The sequence below is a fragment of the Hypanus sabinus genome, chromosome 17 (genome assembly GCF_030144855.1).
Source record: "Hypanus sabinus isolate sHypSab1 chromosome 17, sHypSab1.hap1, whole genome shotgun sequence".
In the NCBI taxonomy this organism is placed as follows: Eukaryota; Metazoa; Chordata; class Chondrichthyes; order Myliobatiformes; family Dasyatidae; genus Hypanus; species Hypanus sabinus.
Genome location: NC_082722.1, coordinates 11,251,137 through 11,273,140, shown reverse-complemented (window position 1 = coordinate 11,273,140; position 22,004 = coordinate 11,251,137). Strand labels below are relative to the sequence as shown.

The 22,004-nt window shown below is 45.0% G+C and overlaps 2 protein-coding genes across 3 annotated transcripts in view; one reads left to right on the top strand and one right to left on the bottom strand.

Moving 5' to 3' along the window:
* Positions 1 to 12,037: 12,037 nt before the first annotated feature.
* LOC132406689 (uncharacterized) lies at positions 12,038 to 21,428 on the bottom strand. Of its 2 annotated transcripts, none has more exons than XM_059992544.1 (2): positions 21,297 to 21,428; positions 12,038 to 16,055 (listed from the first exon to the last, which is right to left on the bottom strand). In XM_059992544.1, exon 2 carries the CDS (start codon positions 13,134 to 13,136, stop codon positions 12,177 to 12,179), a length of 960 nt encoding a protein of 319 aa, XP_059848527.1. In that variant the 5' UTR covers positions 13,137 to 16,055; positions 21,297 to 21,428; the 3' UTR covers positions 12,038 to 12,176. The 2 variants fall into 2 exon arrangements, 1 of the variants encoding a protein (XP_059848527.1); XR_009516222.1 differs by lacking the exon at positions 12,038 to 16,055 and adding an exon at positions 19,785 to 20,226 and having other exon boundaries at positions 21,297 to 21,427.
* Positions 20,708 to 22,004, top strand: part of trim71 (tripartite motif containing 71, E3 ubiquitin protein ligase) — a 48,244-nt gene continuing 46,947 nt past the window's right edge. Inside the window, exon 1 of the mRNA XM_059992540.1 lies at positions 20,708 to 21,770. Within this exon, the coding sequence (XP_059848523.1) occupies positions 20,856 to 21,770 (915 nt within the window). The 5' untranslated portion in view covers positions 20,708 to 20,855. The remainder of the gene's footprint in view (positions 21,771 to 22,004) is intronic.

Sequence of the window (22,004 nt, the reverse complement as noted above, 5' to 3'; positions counted from 1 at the left end):
AAACAGTTATCCACCACTACTCTCTGGCATCTCCCATCCAGCCACTGTTGAATCCATTTTACTACTTCAATATTAATACCTAACGATTGAACCTTCCTAACTAATCTTCCGTGTGGAACCTTGTCAAAGGCCTTACGGAACTCCACATAGACAACATCCATTGCTTTACCCTCGTCAACTGTCCTTGTAACCTCTTCAAAAAATTCAACAAGATTTGTCAAACATGACCTTCCACGCACAAATCCATGTTGACTGCTCCTAATCAGACCCTGTCTATCCAGATAATTACATATACCATCTCTAAGAATACTTTCCATTAATTTAACCACCACTGATGTCAAACTTACAGGACGATAATTGCTAAGTTTACTCTTAGAACCCTTTTTAAACAGTGGAACCACATGAGCAATACACCAATCCTCTGGCTCCAACCCCGTTTCTAATGACATTTGAAATATTTCTGTCAGAGCCCCTGCTATCCACCAGCATTTTGAGTGTGTTTGAATTTCCAGCCTGGCCTGCTGTGTTCTACCCGCATTTTGTGTGTGTTCCCTGCTATTTCTACACAGTTTATATTCCTTTGTGTGCTAGTAGCAAAGGATGTGTGCAGACACACACATCTTGGAGGAAGCATTGCTTCAGAGTGAATGCAAAAGAGTTTTACCAGGATGCTGCCTGGATTACAGAGCAGGAGCTATGAAGAGAATCAAGAAAACCTAGGGTTATTTTCTCTGGAGCTTCAGAGGTTGATGGGAGATCTGATGGAAGTCTATACAATTATGACAGCCATAGATAGACAGTTGTTATCTTTTCCTCTAAGGTCATAATGTATAATGCTAGAAGGTGTGCATTTAAGGTTTTCTACACAGGATTGTGGGTTCCTGGAATGCACAGCCAGGGGTGGTGTTCGAGGAACATGCGGTGGAGGTGTTTAAGATACGGCAGGGATGTAAATATGGAAAGCATGCAGGAAGATGGACGATATACAGGTAGAAGAGATTAGCTCAATTAAGTGGCATTACCTTAATTAGTCTGGCTGGAGGACTTGTTATGCTAGATGTTCTACGTCCTGACTTCGAAGCCAAAAAGACAGTGATGCAATAACTCAAGGAGTTAAAAAAACCAAAATTTTTAAAAATAGTCTAGCTTATCTACCAAATATGCATATAAAGTCTTGAAATGTTTTGTAATTCCACAGTCCTGTCTCACCTTCCAAATCAAGTCCAACTGGACAATTCTTTTCCCATTCATTTCCAAAATCCAAGTAATTAATAGCTGCAACCATAAACTTCCTTAATGTTTTAAAGGAGTAAATTAGGGGACCACTTTGTCGAGCATCTCTGCTCCATTCACCAATAAGCAAATTTCCCAGTGGCTAACCATTTTAGACAATAGACAATAGGTGCAGAAGTAGACCATTCGGCCCTTCGAGCCTGCACCGCCATTTTGAGATCATGGCTGATCATCTACTATCAATACCCGGTTCCTGCCTTGTCCCCATATCCCTTGATTCCCCTATCCATAAGATACCTATCTAGCTCCTTCTTGAAAGCATCCAGAGAATTGGCCTCCACTACCTTCCGAGGCAGTGCATTCCAGACCCCCACAACTCTCTGGGAGAAGAAGTTTTTCCTTAACTCTGTCCTAAATGACCTGCCCCTTATTCTCAAACCATGCCCTCTGGTACTGGACTTTCCCAGCATCTGGAACATATTTCCTGCCTCTATCTTGTCCAATCCCTTAATAATCTTATATGTTTCAATCAGATCCCCTCTCAATCTCCTTAATTCCAGCATGTACAAGCCCAGTCTTTCTAACCTCTCTGTGTAAGACAGTCCAGACATCCCAGGAATTAACCTCGTGAATCTACGCTGCACTTCCTCTATAACCAGGATGTCCTTCCTTAACCCTGGAGACCAAAACTGTACACAATACTCTAGGTGTGGTCTCACCAGGGCTCTGTACAAATGCAAGAGGATTTCCTTGCTCTTGTACTCAATTCCCTTTGTAATAAAGGCCAACATTCCATTAGCCTTCTTCACTGCCTGCTGCACTTGCTCATTCACCTTCAGTGACTGATGAACAAGGACTCCTAGATCTCTTTGTATTTCTCCCTTACCTATCCCCATTTCCACTGCAGCATGCTAATCCATAGCCTCCTCTTTCACCATGTTGAATCCACTCCCAGTGTGGAAGAGCAACATCTCATATTCCATCTAGGTAGCCTCCAACCTGGTGGCACGAACATTGAATTCTCCTTCTGGTAATTTTATTCAATTCACCACCCCATTCCCTCTACTTCTGTTCCCCTCTCTGGCCTCTTACCTCTTCTCCTCACCTGCCTATTACCTGCCCCACCTCCTTTCCTTTCTCCAATGGTCCACACTCCTATCCTATCTGATTTCTTTGTCTCCAGTCCTTAACTTTTCCCACCCACCTGTCTTCACCTATCGCCTTCCAGCTTATCCTCCTTTCCCTTCCCCTACCTTTTCATTCTGGCATCTTCCATCTTCTTTCTCTGTCCTGAGGATAGGTCTTGGCCCAAAACCTTAGGCTTTTTATTCATTTCCATAGATGCAGCCTGACCTGCTGAGTTCTTCCAGCATTTTGTGTGCATTGCTGTCTTAGAGGGTGTTTGTCAGGTATTTTAGTCCTGGAATATCCAGCAAACTGTCTGTTCCACTATCTACCCCTCCCCCCCACACACACACTCCCTGTATCCATAGCACTTAACGTTCACCCACCCCCACAAACACCCTGTACTCCCAGCACTTAAAGTTCACCTCACCACACACGCCCTGTACTCCCAGCACTTAAAGTTCACCCCCCTGCACACACACACACCACCCTGTATCCACAGCACTTAAAGTTCACCCCCCCCACATACACACACACACACACACACCACCCTGTATCCACAGCACTTAAAGTTCACCACACACACACACACACACACACACACACACACACACAGAACCCTGTATCCACAGTACTTAAAGTTTAGCTTTATTTGTCACATGTATATCGAAACATACTTTGAAAAGCATTGTTTATGTCAATGACCAAAGCAGTCCAAGGATGTGTGGGCGGATATTGCAAATGGTTCCACATTTCTTGCACCAGCATAACGTACTTACTAACATAACTTAACAACTCTAACATTCTATCATGCTTTGGAATTTGGGAGGAAACTGGAGCACCCAGAGGAAATGCATATGATCACAGGGAGAACATCCAAATCAGTGGCAGGAATTGAATCCTGATCATTGGTGCTGTAAGCACTACACCATGCCACAGATTGCTCTTGATTAAAGCTGCAGCTCCTTCTTTTGGAGTCTGAATCAGCTATTTCTCATCATCAAGAAAAACAAGTAAGGCGGTTTGTGCCCCCCCCCCCCCATATTTTTGTACTGAACTAATTCCAAGATGATTTCATCTCAGGAAATGACGGAATGATGTCCATGATAACGTGAGGGTGGAAATGATGAGGGCATTCATTGGCTGTGGTGATTTATTCTGCACAGCTGCAAAGAGTTTCTTGAAAGGTGTAAGAGTGGTCTAGTGGTCACAACAGATCCTGTCTTTAAGGATCAATCCAAATCACAGTAGCAGTGTTTCAACATGAGAGAGGAAGAGGAGAGAGGGGAGGGGAAGAGAGAGGGAGAAAAGGACAGAAGGGAGGGAGAGGCGAGTAGGAGGGAGGGAGGGACAGGGAGAGGGTGAGAAAGAGAAGGGAGAAAAAGTGAGAGAGAGAGAACCTCTTCTATATATAATGTAAACAAGTATGCCCAATTAACAAATAATCAAAATGGCAAAATTGTAGCATTTTGAAATACCAGTTTCCCAGTTTGGGTTTGGGGATGATAAGGCTGGGAGTTTGGAACTTCAGGTGTTTAAGGTAATACTTTAGCATGAACCTGATTTGTGTGTAGATGGAATGTTAAATATCCTACCTATTGTTTTAATCTGGCACCAGATTATCTGCATCTGCTCTTCGTGCCCATGCCTTTTCTGTATACTCCCGGAGTTATTCTAACAGTTTTAATCACAGGAAGATCTACTTTAAAGCCCACTTGAGGGAGGGGGTGAGAATTGGTAAATTAGTTTATTAATGTCACATGTATCAAATGCTGGAGGAACACAGCAGAGCAGGCAGTATCTATGGCATGCCACAGTACATGGAACAGAATTACGTAGTTTAGCCCATTCAAATCTGTTTTGCCAGGTTATCATGGCTGAGTTATTTTCCCTCTCAAAACCATTCTTCTGCCTTCTTCAAGGAATGATGCTTCATAAAGGCATCATTAAGGATACCACCCTCCCATCACCCAGGAGGTGCCCTCTTCTGATTGCTACCATCAGGAAGGAGTACAGAGGTCTGAAGGCACACACATTCAGGAACAGCTTCTTCCCATCCGCTATCAGATTTCTGAACAGGCATTGAACCAATGAACACTACCTCACTAGCTTTTTAAAAAAATTTTGCACTACTTATTTAATTTAACTAGTTAATATACATTTGTATATACGTACTATAATTCACAACTTTTCTTCTCTATGATTATGTATTGCATTGTACTGCTGCTCCCGGCTCCAGCTCCCGGCCTTCACATGGCGGAACTGTTCCTACCAACAGGAGAAGGGGCAAAGGCGGGTCTCTGGCACCTCAAAACCAGATGCTTCGGGCAGGTGGGGCTCGTTAGTCCTGGTCGACTGCCCACCTAGGAGAAGGAAAACACTGATTTTAAAACTTCCGCCACCTTGCGGCCACACCCAATCATGGGAAAGGCTATGGGAGTAAACCCTGAGAAGAAATCCGGAGCCGGAGTCCCGTAGGCAGTCAATAGGGAGGAATTCATCAATCTATTGTCCGGCAACTCCTGCAGCCGAAGAGGCCACTATGTGTAACGATCTTCGTGCCAGTGGGTCCTGACCTCTGAGGCCAAGAGAATGAGACTGTCTCCGTGCTAAGACTTTTTCACTATAATATCTTTCATGCACAGATCCTTGTGTGTGCATCTTCGTCTTCTATACTGCTGCTGCAAGGACAACAAATTTCACAACATTTGACAGAGATATGAGACCTGATTCTGATTCTCCCCAAAACTTTGATGCCCTGTCTAACCAAGAACCTATCAACCTCCACTTTAAACATACTCAATGACTTGGCTTCCACAGCCATCAGTGCCAATTAATTCCACAGATCCACCACCATTTGGCTAAAGAAACTCTTTCTCATCTTTGTTCTAAATGGACATTCCTCTATCTTGAGGCTGTCCCCCAGTACAGGAAACATGCACCATATCTAGGCCTTTCAATATTCAATAGGTTTCAATGAGATGCCCCTGTCATTCTTCTAAATTCCAGTGAGTATAGGTTCACAGCCGTCTATTGTTCTTCATACATTAACCCATTCATTCCCACAATCACTCTCATGAACTCCTCTGGATCCTCTCCAATGCCAGCACATCTTTTCTTAGATAAGAGGTGGACAGGTCAAAAAACCTCTCTGGGAAGAGTAAAGGAGATGATGAATGCTTCATGGTTAATAATGCTTGGTGCGACCCCTGGAATTTGCATGTCCTCAAATCCTTCTGTTCCCTGGATATGGAGTACCTTGTGTTGCTGTGTAGACCTTTCTGGCTGCCTAGGGAGTTCATGGCTGTTATTATTACAGCTGTGCATATTCTGCCACAGGCTGATACTGACCTAGATTTCAAGAAACTGTACAAGACCATCAGCACCCTGGACACTGCCTTCATCATCGCCAGAGACTTTATTAGGGAGTCATTGTCTAAAGTCTCTCTGAAGTTTTGTCAACAGATCCAGGTGAGCACATGGGGAGATAGCATTCTCAACCACTGCTACTCTCCCTTCCTTAATGCTTACAAAGCGCTCCTCCATCTGCTATTTGGGAAGTCTAACCATTCCCATCTTTCTTCTGCTGATGTATGAACAGCACTTACAACGTGACACAGAGCTTTTGCCACCAGTAACCACCAGAAGCTCAAGAAATGCAGCTACAATCTGCACAAAGTCACCAAGGCAGCATAATGACAATACAGAGACAAGATTCAGACTCAACTTTCCATCAACAACACAGGCAGCTTATGACAAGGTCTGCACAGCTTTGCAGACTTCAAAGCTAAATGCAGTAGTGCTGCCAAAGTCGCTGCCTCTCTCCCAGATGAGCTGAATCTTTTTTTACGCACAGTTCGATGTCGCCAACACTGATCCCCTGAGGAGAGCCACCTTGGTCATCTCTGAAGCTGAATTGCAGGTGTTTCCAAAGAATGGACAATTGCAAGGCTGCGGGACCAGATGGCATCCCAGGGAGGGTACTTAGAGTCTGAATGGCACAACTGGCAGGTGTGTTTACAGACAGTTTTAATCTCTCCCTCTCTCTGAGTTTTAATCTCTCCCTCTCCCAGTATAGAGTGCCCTCCTGCTTCAAAACATCTACCATTGTCCCTGTACCTAAAAACACCGAGGTAACATGTCTGAACGATTGATATCCTGTCACACTCACTTCAATAATAAGCAAAGGCTTTGAGAGGCTGGTCAAGGACTACACCTGCAGCATGCTACCACCCATACTGGACCCCCTACAATTCACCTACTGACATAACCGAATAACAGATGACACAATAGCCACACCTCTACGCACTGTCTTTACACAGCTGGAAAAGAAGGTTGCTTATGTGAGAATGCTATTCTTGGACTACAGTTCAGCAATCAACACCATAATTCCCTCCAGGCTTGACAAGAAGCTCAGAACCGTTGGCCTTCACCCTGCCTTCTTGTTGATACCTGTGTTGTTGGTGCTGCCTTGAGTAGCTGGATCCTGGACTTCCTGGTAAGAGTGGGCTCTCTCACCTCTGCCCCTCTGACCCTCAACATAGATACCCCTCAGGGCTGTGTACTGAGCCCCCTCCAGTACACTCTGTATACCCTTGATTGTGTCACCACTGCAGCTCCAATCTGCTTATCAAATTTGCTGATGATACTACACAAATGGGCCTAATCTCAAATAATAATGAGGCCGCCTACAGAGAAGAAGTCATCTCTCTTATACAGTGGTGTTAAGGAAACAACCTCTCCCTCAATGTCGCAAAAACAAAGGAGCTGGTTGTGGACTACAGGAGGAATGGAGATAGACCAAGCCCTATTGACATCAATGGATCTGGGGTGAAAGGGTGAACAGCTTTAAGTTCCTTATAGATGGGAGAGGATCCATCACCGAGGATCTCACATGGTCTGTACATAATGGCTGTGTAGTGAAAAAAGCACAACAGCACCTCTTTTACTTCAGATGGTTGAAGAATTTTGGTATGGGCCCCCAAATCCTAAGGACTTTCTACAGGGGCACAACTGAGAGCATCCCGACTGGCTGCACCACTGTCTGGTATGGGAACTGTACCTCCCTTAATCGCATGATTCTGCAGAGAGTGGTGTGGACAGGCCAGTACATCTGTGGATGTGAACTTCCCACTATTCAGGATATTTACAAAGACAGCTGTGTAAAAAGGGCCAAACAGATCATTGGGACTCAAGTCACCCCAACCATGAACTGTTCCAGCTGCTACCATCTGGAAATGGTACCACAGCATAAAAGCCAGGACCAACAGGCTCTGGGACAGCTTCTTCCACCAGGCCATCAAACTGATTAATTCACACTAATACAATTGTATTTTTGTGCTATATTGACTGTCCTGTTGTACATACTATTCATTACAAATTACTATAAATTACACATTGCTCATTTAGACGGAGATGTAATGTAAAGATTTTTACTCCTTATGTATGTGAAGGATGTAAGTAATAATAAAGCCAATTCAAAACTGCTCACAATACTCCAAGTGTAGTCTGGCCAATGCCTTATAAGGCCTCAGCATTACATCCTTTCTATTAAAAACTCATCCTCTTGAAATGAATGCTAACATTGTGTTTTCCTTCACTGATTCAACCTGCCAATTAATGTATAGGAAATCCTGCACAAGGTCTCCCAAGTCCCTTTGCACCTCTGAGTTTTAAATTTTCTCTGCACTTAGAAAATAATCCAAGACTTTATTCCTTCTACCAAAATGCATGACCATACACTTCCCTACACTATATTCCATCTGCCACTATTTTGCTCATTCTCCCAATCTGTCCACATCTTTCTGCAGACTTCCTGCTTCCTCAACATTACCTGCTGCTCCACTTATCTTTGTATCATCTGCAGCACTAAGCCATCAATCCCATCATCTAAATCGTTGACATATAATGTGTAAAGAAGCAGTCCCAATACCAACTCCTGGGAAACACTGCTAGTGACTAGTAGCCAATCAGAATAGACCCTCTTTATTCTGATGCTCTCCCTCCTGTGGGCAGCCAAAGTTCTATCCATGTTACTATTTTTCCTTCAGTGCCATGGGATCTTACCTTGTTAAGCAGCCTCATGTATGACATCTTGTCAAAGACCTTTTGCAAATCCAAGTAAACACCATCCACTGCCTCTCCTACATTTATCCTGCCTGTTATTTCCTCAAATAATTCTAATAGATTTATCAGGCATAATTTCTTGAGAAAACCATGCTGACTTTGGCCTATTATCATGCACCTCCAAGTACACCAAAACCTTACCTTTAATAATGGACTCCAATAGCTTTCCAACCACTGAAGTAGCCTAACTGGCCTATACTCTCCTTTCCTCTGCCTCCCTCCCTTCTTAAAGAGTGGAGTGACAGTTACAATCTTTCAGTCCTCACGAACCATTCCAGAGTCCAGTGATTCTTGAAAGATCATTATTTTATTAATTACTCATTAAATGGCAGATGAGTTGAACAGGTATTTTAGATCTGTCTTCACTAGGGAAGACACAGACAATCTCCCAGATGTAATAGTGGCCAGAGAACCTAGGGTAACGGAGGAACTGAAGGAAATTCACATTAGGCAGAAAATGGTGTTGAGTAGACTGATGGGACTGAAGGCTGATAAATCCCCAGGGCCTGATGGTCTGCATCCCAGGGTACTTAAGGAGGTGGCTCTAGAAATCGTGGACACATTGGTAATGATTTTCCATTGTTCTATAGATTCAGGATAATAATGTTATCCCACTTTTTAAGGAAGAAGGGAGAGAGAAAACAGGGAATTATAGACCAGTTAGCCTGGCATCAGTGGTGGGGAAGGTGCTGGAGTCAATTATAAAAGATGAAATAGCGGCACATTTGGATAGCAGTAACAGGATCGGTCCTAGTCAGCAAGGATTTATGAAGGGGAAATCATGCTTGACTAAGCTTCTGGAATTTTTTGAGGATGTAACTATGAAAATGGACAAGGGAGAGCCAGTGGATGTAGTGTACCTGGACTTTCAGAAAGCCTTTGATAAGGTCCCACATAGGAGATTAGTGGGCAAAATTAGAGTATGTGGTATTGGGGCTAGGGTACTAACATGGATAAAAAATTGGTTGGCAGACAGGAAACAAAAAGTAGGGATTAACGGGTCCTTTTCAGAATGGGAGGCTAGTGGGGTAACGCAAGGCTCGGTGCTGGGACTGCAGCTATTTACAATATACATTAATGATTTAGATGAAGGGATTAAAAGTAGCATAAGCAATTTTACAAATGACACAAAGTTGGATGGCAGTGTGAAATATGAGGAGGATGTTAGGAGAATGCAGGGTGACTTGGACAGGTTGGGTGAGTGGGCAGAATCAGTGTAATGTGGATAAATGTGAGGTTATCCACTTTGGTGGCAAGAACAGAAAGGCAAATTACTATCTGAATGGTGTCAAGTTAGGAAAAGGGGAAGTACAATGAGATCTAGGTATTCTTGTACATCAGTCACTGAAAGTAAGCATGCAGGTACAGCAGGCAGTGAAGAAAGCTAAAGGCATGTTGGCCTTCATAACAAGGGGAGTTGAGTATAGGAGCAAAGAGGTCCTTCTGCAGTTGTACAGGGCCCTGACGAGACCACACCTGGAGTATTGTGTTCAGTTTTGGTCTCCAAATTTGAGGAAGGACATTCTTGCTATTGAGGGAGTGCAGCATAGGTTCACGAGGTTAATTCCTGGGATGGCGGGACTGTCATATGCTGAAAGATTGGAGCAACTGGGTTGTATACACTGGAATTTAGAAGGATGAGAGGGGAACACATAAGATTGAAACACATAAGATTATTAAGGGATTGGACACGCTAGAGGCAGGAAACATGTTCCAGATGTTGGGGGAGTCCAGAACCAGAGGCCACAATTTAGGAATAAGGGGTAGGCCATTTAGGACGGAGTTCAGGAAAAACTTTTTCACCCAGAGAGTTATGCATCTATGGAATGCTCTGCCTAAGAAGGCAGTGGAGGCCAATTCTCTGGATGCTTTCAAGAAAGATAGAGCTCTTAAAGATAGCGGAGTCAAGGGATATGGGGAGAAGGCAGGAATGAGGTACCGATTGTGGATGATCAGCCATGATCACATTGAATGGTGGTGCTGGCTTGAAGGGCTGAGTGGCCTACTCCTCCACCTATTGTCTAATGCCTCCACAATCTCCTCAGCCACCTCTTTCAGGACCCTGGGTATCGGTTCCAGGTGACTTATCTACCTTAACACTTACAGCTCCCCAAGTACCTTCTCACTTCTGACCCCTGACACTTATACATTTCTGGCATTCTACAATCATGTTCCACAATGAAGGCTGATGCAAATTTCTTATTAAGATCCTCTGCCATTACACGCCGATGTCGGATTGGCAGAGGGAGGGATGTACAAAACAATCACAATTCCATGTGAGATTTCCCTTGGCAAATAATATGGCCGGAGTCTAACAGCAAAAAGTTCAATATCCGGGCTACAAACACGTTCCTTGATCATAATATGACCAGGATTGCATGATCTGTTGTTAACCAGAACAGCAAGCCCCCCTCCTTTACGCTTACCACTCTCAGTGCAATTCCGATCGGCCTGAACAGTCTGGAAGCCCTCTATGGAAACATTTTGATCGGGTATGTCCTTGTGCAGCCACATTTCAGTAAAACACATAACACTGCTCTCCCGAAAAGTCCTCTGACTCCTGACTAGCGCTGTCAACTCATCTATTTTATTACCCAGCGATCTCACATTGCCCATAATGAGAGAGGGGAGACACGGCTTATAACTCCTCTTCTCCATAAGTCTCTGTTGTCTCAACCCGGTCCTCCTCCCTCACCTTTTTGATCCCCTTCTGCATCCATTGCAACCCGGATATATCTGACTATTTTCTCTCTTGCAAACTCCAGAGTGAATTCTATCATATTGTGATCACTGCCTCCTAAGAGTTCCTTTAACCTTAGCTCCCTAATCAAAACTGGTTCAATACGTTACACCCAATCCAGAACTGACTTTCCCCTAATGGGCTCAACCACAAACTGCTCTGAAAAGCCATATCATGGATATTCTACAAATTCCCTCCCTTGGGATCCAGCACAAATCTAATTTTCCCAATCTACCTGCAAAATAAAATTTCCCATAATTAGTATAACATTGCCCTTATTACATACTTTTTCTTAACTCTACCCTCAAGGATTCTACATCTTCGATCCTATGTCATCTCTTTCTAAGAATTTGATTTAATTACTTAACAGAGCCACCCCGCCCCTTCTGCCTACCTGTCTGTCCTTTTGATGCAAGGTGTTGTTAAGCTCTCAACTATGATCTTCTTTCAGCCATGACCCAGTGATGCCCACAATGTCATACTTGCCAATTTCTAGCTGTGCTACAAGATCATCTACCCTATTTCGTATACTGCGTGGATTCAAATATAACACCTTCCATCCTGTATTCATTACCCTTTTTGATTAACCCCCATGTTACACTTCTCCCACTTACATAAATTTTGCCCCTTCATCTATCTTTCCTTCCTTCCTCACAGTCTCACTAACATTGACTTGGATAACCACTGCCCCATCCTTAGCCCTATTACTCCGGTTCTCCAACTTAGTTTGAAGTCTCCCAAACAGCCCTAGCAAACCTGGTTATAAGGATATTGGACCCATCAACAGGCCTGGTGAATGATCTTGGCCTAAAACATCAACTTTTTATTCACCTTCATAGATGCTGTCTGACCTGTTGAATTCCTCCAGCACTTTGTGTGTGTCGCTCTGGATTTGCAGTATCTGCAGGATCTCTTGTTTGTGACATGAAAAACCTGTCCTGCATACCGTAGATCAATTTATTGTATCAGTACTTTGAACTTGTACAAGAAGAAACAATAATAGGTTGCAGAATGAAATGATACAATTACGGAGAAAGTGCAGTGCAGGTCGACAGTAAAGTGCATTTATAATGAGGTCAAAAGTCCATTCTATTATAATCGTCGTCGTGGCTATCCCTCGAGGTCGAGAATGATGGTCTTCGTTCCATTTCCACAGAGCGAAGACACCTGTGCGTGTATTTTTAAAATGCCTACTTGATGTTGCACTCCAAGAAGCACACGATACTTCACAAATCAACCAACTGATTCCAATGGCATGGAAACCACGGCGATTGGAGCTGATGGATTTGTTGCAGCCTTCACCCGTCTTCACAGCCATTGAGTTCGAAGTAACTTCGTCCACCTGTTCCACCGTTGAGGTCTTGGTTGGATTGTTCTTTGTCAGGGACCTCATCCTCGACCTTACCGCCATGGGTGACCCTACCAGGAGCATAGCTCCAGACGGCTTTGCTTTCGGGATCTCAGGACCACACAAGCTTCTCCACCATGACAAGGTGACAATCCACAGAGAAGATTCTATTGTACTAGGGAACTGTCCTACAGTGGGATGTAGGATATCCTTGAGCCTGTTGGTATGCCCTTTCAAGTATCTTCTGCATGATGGAAGAGGGAGAAGAGAGAATGTGTGGGATGGGTGATATCTTTGATTATGGAAGCAGTGAAGAGTATGGACAGAATCCATAGGGGCAGACTGTTTTCTGTGGTGTGCTGAGCTGTGTCCACAACTGTCTTGTTTTTTTGTGGTCGGGGCAAAGCTGTGATGTATACGGATGGGATGTTGTCTATGGTGCATCGATAGAAAGTAAAGGGGATGTTTCAAATTTCTCTGCACCCTGAAGTAGAGGTGTTGGTGAGCTTTTTTGTCTGTGGAGTCTACATGGTTGGACCAGGACAGGCTATTGGTGATGTTCATTCCTAGGAATCTGAAACTTTCAATCCTCTTTGTTAGGGAATATTCTGGAGTTAGGGTATGCAGCCAATATTAATTTCTCCAGCAGCCGGTCTTCAGACCTGAATGTGGATTATAGATTGAATTTAAAATGCAGTCCTGAATAATAGTATACCTGGAGCTGCATGCTGGAGTTGATTGCAAACCAGACAATGCTGATTAACATTTATAAGGTGTTGGTGTGAAGAAGGAAGTGTTTGAAAACTATATGTAATTCAAAGGAAGCATTGTAGCTGCTTTGTATCTATAGAATTGTCCTGTTGTTATCTTTGATCTTTGGCATATAAAATATTATGTAATATGGAGTTGAACGGGCCTCTTCTTACAAGGGTGTGTCTCCTGTGATTGTGTTCATGTGACAACCTCTTGACCACAGTTGATGTAAACAGGACTAACCTCCACCTCTTTCTGAAATCACCAACTCAGTCAGTTGCCAGAGAGAATGACAACAGTATCTAGTGAATGGAATTTGTGTCAGGAACCAAAGACAATATCTGAAACATATCACAATATCATTTCAGTACTTAATTGGAGCATATTTCTCCTCCTCTGGCACTAGATGTCAGACATGCTGCATCACAGTACATACAAAATACTGGAGGAACTCAGCAGGTCAGGCAGCATCAAGGGAGGAAATAGAGGAAACAGTTGATGTTTCAGGATTTGACAGAAAGGGGAAGAAGACAGAACAAGAAGTAGGGGGGACAGGAAGGAGTATTAGCAGGCGATAGGTGAATCCAGGTGAGGAGAATGTACAATAGATGGGTGGGAAAGGGGGGAGATGAAGTGAGAAGCTGGGAGGTGATAGGTGGAAAGGGTAAAGGGCTGAAGAAGGAGGATTCTGATAGGAGAGGAGAGTGGACCATTAGAGAAAAAGAAGGAGGAGGGACATCTCCTCCAAGATGAAGGAGGAGGATGCTATACAGCAGTCTTGAAATTCTTGTTTAGTCAAGAGAGATTCAAGACCAGTCAGACTGCTCCAAGAGAGATGCAGGTCCTACACCAAGAGAACTAGGTCCTGTGCAGTGATTATAGGGAGGTAGGGAAGAGGCTGAAGAGCAGGATCTCCAAGATAGTAATCTCTGGATTACTCCCAGTGCTACATGCTAATCAAGGCAGGAACAGGATGATAGTACAATGGATGAGTGGCTGAGGAACTGGTGCAGGTGGCAGGGTTTCAAATTATTGAATCATTGTAACCTCTTCAAGAGGGACTATTTTCACCTGAACTGGAGGGGATTCAATTCCTGGCTGGGAAGTTTGCTAGAGCAGCTTGGAGAGGTTTGAGCTAATTTGGCAGAAGGATAGGAAACAGAGCACCAGGTCAGAAAGTAGAGGAATGGAGAGGAAGGTAGAAGAAGGGAGGAACAAAGTAATATACATATATGTTGGGATGTATGGTTTGAAATGTGTATATTTTAATGCTAGGGGTATTGTGGGCATAAGTGATGAAGTTAGAGAATGGATCAGTACATGGGACTATAATGTTGTGGCCATTACAGAGACTTGGCTGAAAGAGGACAGGAAATGATGTTTAATATCCCATTCTTCAATGTTTTAGAAAAGCTAGAGAGGGAGGGGAAGGCATAATGGAGAACTCATCCACTGACTATATGAGTAGGACTTAAAAATAGGAGGTGTGCAATCACACTGATGGGATTGTACTACAGAGCCCCAATGGTCACCAGGATATTAAGAAACAATAGGATTGTTTTCATAGAGGACTTCAACTTCCCTAATATAAACTAGGATCTTCTAAGTGCAAGATGTTCAGAAGGGACAGAATTTATTGGGTGCCTTCAGAAGGGTTTCTTAATTCAATATCTAGATTGTTCAACAAGAGGAAGGGCTGCAATAGAACTGGTGTTGGGTAATAAACCTGGCCCGTACAGTGGGTGAGCTGTTAGGGAATAGTAACCACAACTCCTTATGTTTTAAGATATCTATAGATAATGATAAATATGGACCTTGTGGGAGTGTATTAAATTGAAGCAGAGCAAATTATGAGAGCATTAGGCAGGAACTAGGGAGAGTTAATTAGGAACAGTTGTATTTCAGCAAGTCCACATCTGACATGTGGAGGGTGTTTAACTACCAACTTCACAGAGTACTGGACAAGTGTGTTCCAGTCAGAAGGAAGGACCAGAATGGCAAGGGAAGAGAATCTTGGATGCCAAGAAAGGTGATGAATTTAGTCAAGAACCTATAGGAAAGTATGTAAAGCTTAGGAAGCTAGAATCTTACAGAGCCCTTGAGGATTAAAATGAAGCCAGAAAAGAACTGAAGAAGGGAATTAGGAAAGCTGGCAGGGGGAGGGGGGGGTGGAAGGACATGAAAAGTCTGGGGCAAGTAGGATTAAGGAGAATCCCAAGACGTTCTATACATATAGCAAGAGTAAGAAGACAACTAGGGAGAGAGCAGGACCATTCAAGGATAAAGGGTGGGGGAGACGAACATTTGCTTGGATGCAGAGGTAGTGGGTGAAGTCCTTAGTGAGTACTTTATATCAGTATTTACCAAAGAGGAGGATGTGGAGGATAGGGAGATCGGTGTTAAGAGTATTGATATGCTAGGGCATCTTGTGGTAATGAAGGAGGTGGAGTTGTGTTACGTAAAGAGCATTAAGATGGATAAGTCCCCAGAGCCTGATGGGATGTACCCCAGATTATTGAGAGAGGCAAGAGAAGAGATTGCTGGGGCCTTGGCCAATATCTTCGAGTCCTCTCTAGCTACAGGCAAAATCCTGAAGGACTGGCAAATAACTAATATTGTTCCAGTATTCAAAGATTCAAAGTACATTTATTATCAAAGTATGTATGCAACATACAACCCTGAGATGTGTCTTCTTGCAGGCAGCCATGAAACAAAGAAACACCATGGAACCTGTTCAAAGAAAACATCAAACACTCAAGGTTCAGAAAAAAATTAACAAATCACACAAACAGCAAAAAGTCATGTCTTATTAACTTAATTGAGTTTTTTGATGAGGTGACAAGGGTGATTGATGAAGGTAGAGCTGTACATATTGTCTATATGGCTTTTAGTAAAGCTTTAAACTAGGTCCTTCATGAGAGGTTCATTCCAGAAGATTAAGATGCTTGGGATCCATGGTAACTCGGCTGTTTGGATTCAGAACTGACTTGGAGATCTGTGATTAGTGGTGTTCTGCAGGGATCTGTACTAGGACCTCTGCTGTTTGTAATGTATTTTATGACTGGAATGAAAATATAGATGGGTGGGTTAGTATGTTTGCAGGTGATACAAAGGTTGGTGGTATTGTCAATGACTGGCATTGACTGGCAAAGAATACAAAGGGAAAAGATCATTTGAAGATATGGATGGAGAAATGGCAGATGGAGTTTAGCTCAGCCAAGTGTGAAGCATTGCACCTTGATAGGTCAAATGAAAAGAGACAGTACAAGACCTGTAACAGCGGGATCTTGGGGTCCAGGTTCATGGCTCTCTGAAAGTGGTTACATAGGTTGACAGCGTGATTGAGAAAGCATATGGCATGCTTGCCTCTATTAGTTGAGGCATAGAGTTCAAAAGTCAAGAAGTTATATTTCACCATTAAAAACTCTAGTTAGGCCTCATCTTGAGAATTGCATACACTTCTTGTCACCCCATTATGGGAAGAATGTCGAAGTTTTGGAGAAGACGCAGAAGATGTTTACCAGGATACGGCTTGGATTAGACTTCATTTGCTATAACAAAAAGTTGAATAAACTTGGGTTGTTTTCTCTGGCGATCGGATAGAGGTTTATAAGATTATAAGAGGCATATATCAAGTAGACTGACAGCATCTTTTTCCCAGGGTTTAAACACCTAATACCAGTGGATGTGCATTTAAGGTGAAAGGGGGTATTTTTAAAGGTGATAAGATGGGCAAGTTCTTTTAAACAGTGAGTAGTGGGTGCCTGGAATGTGCTGCCTTGGGTAATAGATAGAGGCTGATATGTCAGAGACTTTTAAGAGACATTTAGATAGGCACATGAACGTGAAGAAAGTGGAAGGATATGGATAGTATGTTTGTAGAGGGCATTAATTTAGTTGGCTGTTTGATTACTAATTTAACCTGCTGAGTTCCTCCAGCATTTTGTGTGTGTTTCTCTGGATTTTCAGCATCAACAGAATCTTTTGTGTTTACTCCCATAGGAGTATTTTATTTGCAGTCATGTCTCTAATGTGGACCTGGAACTCGAGTAAAGAGAGAGTATTTGGACTATACCAAAACTGATGCTATTTTGATCCTGCTTGACATTTCTTTTGGATGTAGTGGAAGCTGAAAGAGCCTGTGTCCTGAGCAGGTGCATGATAGAAGACTCTCTGATCTAAGGGCTGTTCCCAGGGACACACGTAGAAATGAATATCCTGATGCTGTAAGTTTATCAAAGGCGTCCTTTGACCAGCCTGAAACTTGTTGGTCTGCCAGCACATCCAGATGTCATAGACACATGCTGCTGACTGGCACTGTTCAAGCTGGAGGAGAACGTGCTGAAGGGACACACTGAAGTTTGGAGCAGCCACAACAAGAGCTTAGCTGGGAAGGACTACTGCATAGGGTTCTTCCATGACTGAATGGGAAGTGGCTGTACTGAATGAGGAAGCCCCTCAATTATTGTAGTAGTGTACCACACCAGGGGCTACATGAGCAGCCACAGTCCTCTGGTTTTAAGAAATGATCCTCTCTGCAGTCTTCACAATCCTGGGGATTTGCTGTCAGATGCCTTGCAATTCACATACCAGATGGTGATGCAACTAGTCAGGACACACTCGATGGTGATCCTGTAAAAATTGGTTAAAATGGTGGGGATGGTGGGGGGGGGAGCCTCAATTTCCACAGGAAGTGTTGTGCTTTCTTGATTAAAGAGATGGCATTGAGGGACCATGGACCATGTGCTACTGTTATGGTCATGTGGAGGATGTCCACAAAAAGAATTGTGATAAGCTCCAGATCATTTTGGTTGTACACATTGGATCTCAGATATCATTGTTATCATTCCTACTCTTTAATACAGAAGGTATGATTATGATATTTAGAAATGTAAAATAAGCCATTTGATTGAATGTTTCAAGATCGCACTGGCAATATACGGCAACGTTTGTGCAGGCAGCTCACAAAACTACAGGATACTCTACTTGCTATTCTTCTTCTGAATTATGATCACTGCAGTCTGCATTTCCCTTTAAAAGTATATTTTTTAAACAGTCTAAACAAACTAATGACTTTACAATCTCCTGAATTAGAAGGTGAACTTGACTCTTGTGACTGCAAGTACGGCTATTGCCGGGGCAGCCATCACTGGTGGCAAATGCTGTGTTGAGGCCCATGAGCAGAAAATGAACCCATGCTCAGCTCCATTACTTCACACTGATTAAAACATCGACCCAGGTTAAAGCAGAGTGGAAAGCAAACCCTTGTCCTTCTCAATGTTAGCCAAGATCCCCCACCTGAACCCATCCCATCTGCTTGCATTTGAACCCATCTCCCTCTATTCTCGCTGCTACCATCGGGCAGGAGGTGCAGGAGTCTTGGAAAGGAAATGGGCAGAAGCTAGAACAATAAAGTAAGGGAGGGAAGGAGTACGAGCTGGAAGTGATAGCTGAAGCCAGGCGAGGGAGAAGGTAGATGGGTGGGTGAGAGAGGGAGACCTAAGACCTCAGCAGGTGAATGTGATGTGTAGCACTCACATCAACAGTGATGAAATGCTTTGAGAGGTTGCTCATGAATAGAATGAACTCCTGCCTCAGCAAGAACTGGGATCCATTGCAATATGCCTATCACCACAATAGGTCAATGGCAGACACAATCTCAGTGGCTCTCCACACGGCTTTAGACCACCTGGACAACACAAACACCTACGTCAGGATGCTGTTCATTGACTATAGCTCAGCATCTAATGCCATCATTCCCACAACCCTGATTGAGAAGTTGCAGAACCTAGTATTCTGTACCTTCCGCTGCAATTGGATCCTCGACTTCCTAACAGAAAGACCACAATCTGTGTGAATTGGTGATAACATCTCCTCCTTGCTGATGATCAACACTAGTTCACCTCCGGGGTGTGTGTTTAACCCACTCTGCTCTCTATATACATATGACTGTGTGGCTAGGCATAGCTCAAATACCATCTATAAATTTGCTGACAATACAACCATTGTTGGTAGAATCTCAGGTGTTGACAAGAGGGCGTACAGGAGTGAGATGTGCCAACAAGTGGCGTAGAATGTTGCAAGGACAGTTCCAGCCACATCATTGTAGGAAGAATATCCTACCTGCAATGATCTGTTCAGGACATTCTTAAATAAAATCTGGGAAAAGGATTCTACCCACCCCAGTCCATTGGCTGTTGCAAGTCTAAAAGTCACCACATGGGACATGAGATGAAATACTTGGGTCCTGTATCTCCTCCTTGATGGTAGCCATGAGAAGAGGTCATTTCCTGGGTGGTGTGTTGCCTTAATGAAGGATGCCACCATTTTGAGGCATCGTCTTTTGAAGGTGTCCTTGATGCTGGGAAGGCTAGTGCCCATGATGGAGCTGGCTGACTATGCAACTCACTGCAGTTTTCTTCCAATCCTATGCAGTGGCCTCTGCATATGAGACGGTGATGAAACCAGTTAGAATACTCTCCATAGTACATCAGTAGAAATTTGCTAGATAGAGTCTTTGGTTACATACTAGATCATATATGATGCCAGTTGGATGTGTTCTGTAATCTACAAATCTGAAAATTGAGTATGAGGAAATGGGACATAGTTGCTTCTATACTCAAGGTGCTGGAGTGAAGGGTAACAGAGGACAGAAAAACTCAATCCCACTTACATGGAGTGTACATGTATGTTTTCATGATTCTTGTGTGTGCTTATTGGTAAAATAGAATGAGAGAAAGCTCATGAGAGTTGAAGATGAAGATATTTGTCAAGTAAACAGGAACCCAGCAAATATAGGGTTCGTCCAATTCTCTCCAGATGCTGCCTGGCCCGCTAAGTTCCTCCAGCGCTTTGTGTGTTGCGCCAGATTTCCAACATCTGGGATATGCGATTTTTCTTTCTGAAATTGGTGTATGAGATTGAATTATTCTCTCGCCGCTGGTTTCTTGCAACAAAGAAACGAGCAGTGACACCTCCCCCCCCAACCCCCGCTCAGTTTAGCATTGCCACAGTACATGTCCAGCACAGCGAGGGCCGCTCCGAACGAAGATGCCAGTGTCCTCTCAGATAATCTCCTCTCAGATATTATGAATGGTTTATATTTTTTAAATAATGAATGGACGCTGAGACAGCAGGCCGGTTACGCTCTGTCGCTCACACCTGACGCTAAGGAGGAGTTACGTGGTGACATCAGCGACGGCGCCCCGCCCGACGTTAGAATGCAAGCCGGCTGGAAAGGGGGAAAAAAGAAGCGGGCGCGCGAGGTGGCCGGAGCTGCTGCTCGAGAGGGAAAGCGCGAGAGAATGGAGCGTGCGCCGGGGCGAGGCGGCGGCCGGGGACGACGCTGAGGGGGGGGGGAGGTGTCACCGAGGAGTGGGGGACCTAGGGGTCGATTGGAGTTTGGGGGGTGGGTGGGGTGGGAGGGGAGGGGAACCCCCACTGTCCCGGCTCGGCCTTGCCCTGCCCTCCGCGGGCCACCCCGCACACGGCGCCTCCGCGGGGGGAATATGAGCCCCCGCCGGCCCGTCAATGTGGCTATCTCGCTCGCTGCACAGAGGAGCGGTTCTCGCTGAGGAAGCGGAGCGGCTGCCCTCCCGGCCGGCCGAGCTGGCCCAGGGCCACTTCTACCCGCGCTGCTACCAGCGCTCCGAGGCCGCCATGGCCGCACCGTTCTGCGGCCAGGAGCAGCAGCAGCAGCCGCCGCCGTGCCAGGAGCAGCAGGGCCTAGGCCCAGCCCGACCCGAAGCGCCGCCGCCGCGACAGGAGTCGCTACCTCCGCCGCAGCAGCAGCAGTGCGGCCTCTGCTGCGCCCGGGGCCCCGGGTCACGCTCCCGTTCCAGCCCGGCTGACGAGCTGCGGCTACTGCCTTGTCGCCACTCCTTCTGTCAGGCCTGCCTAGAAGCTCACGGCGGCAGGCGACGGCGGCCCGGGGGCCCTAGCAGCAACAACAACGGAGGGCCAGCCCCTCACCGTGTCCGGCCCGAGGCCGAGCCCTCGCCTCCCGCCGCGTCTTCCTCCTCCTCTTCCTCCTCCTCCTCGGCCAACTCGTGCGGGCCTCCCGACCTGGCCTGCCCCATCTGCGACAGCCGCATGCCGGCCGCCGACAATGACGGGCTGCCCGCCGACCTGCTGCTGCTCAACAACCTGCTTGACGTGGTGTCGGCAGCCGAGGACGAATTGGACGGAGGCGTGCAGCGGCGGAGCCGCGCCAAGGGCTCGCAGTCGGGCTGCAGCTCCTGCGACGAAGGCGCGCCGGTGACCTCCCGCTGCATGGACTGCGCCGAATACCTGTGCGATCACTGTGTCCGGGCGCACCAGCGGGTCCGGCTCACCAAGGAGCATGTCATCCAGCGCTTCAGGCAGCACCATTACAACCAGCAGCCGTTCGCCAGCCTGCCGCTCGCACATGACCGGCTCAGCTACTGCCAGCACCACGACAACCAAGTAGGTCTGGGGTCAGCTCGGGCATTGGGGGCAAAATAGTTCTACACTTGCAAACAAAGCTAAGGTGTGCATTCTTCAAATCGGAATTTTGATAAGAATTGGTGGAATTTTAGCACTTGATTTACGAAATCGTCATTCAATCCTTCATTAATGAAGTTTTATTTGCTGTCATTTTAATTTTTCGTATTTGTATCAAGTAAACCCGTGTCATCAATAGCTATATTCGCGGTATTG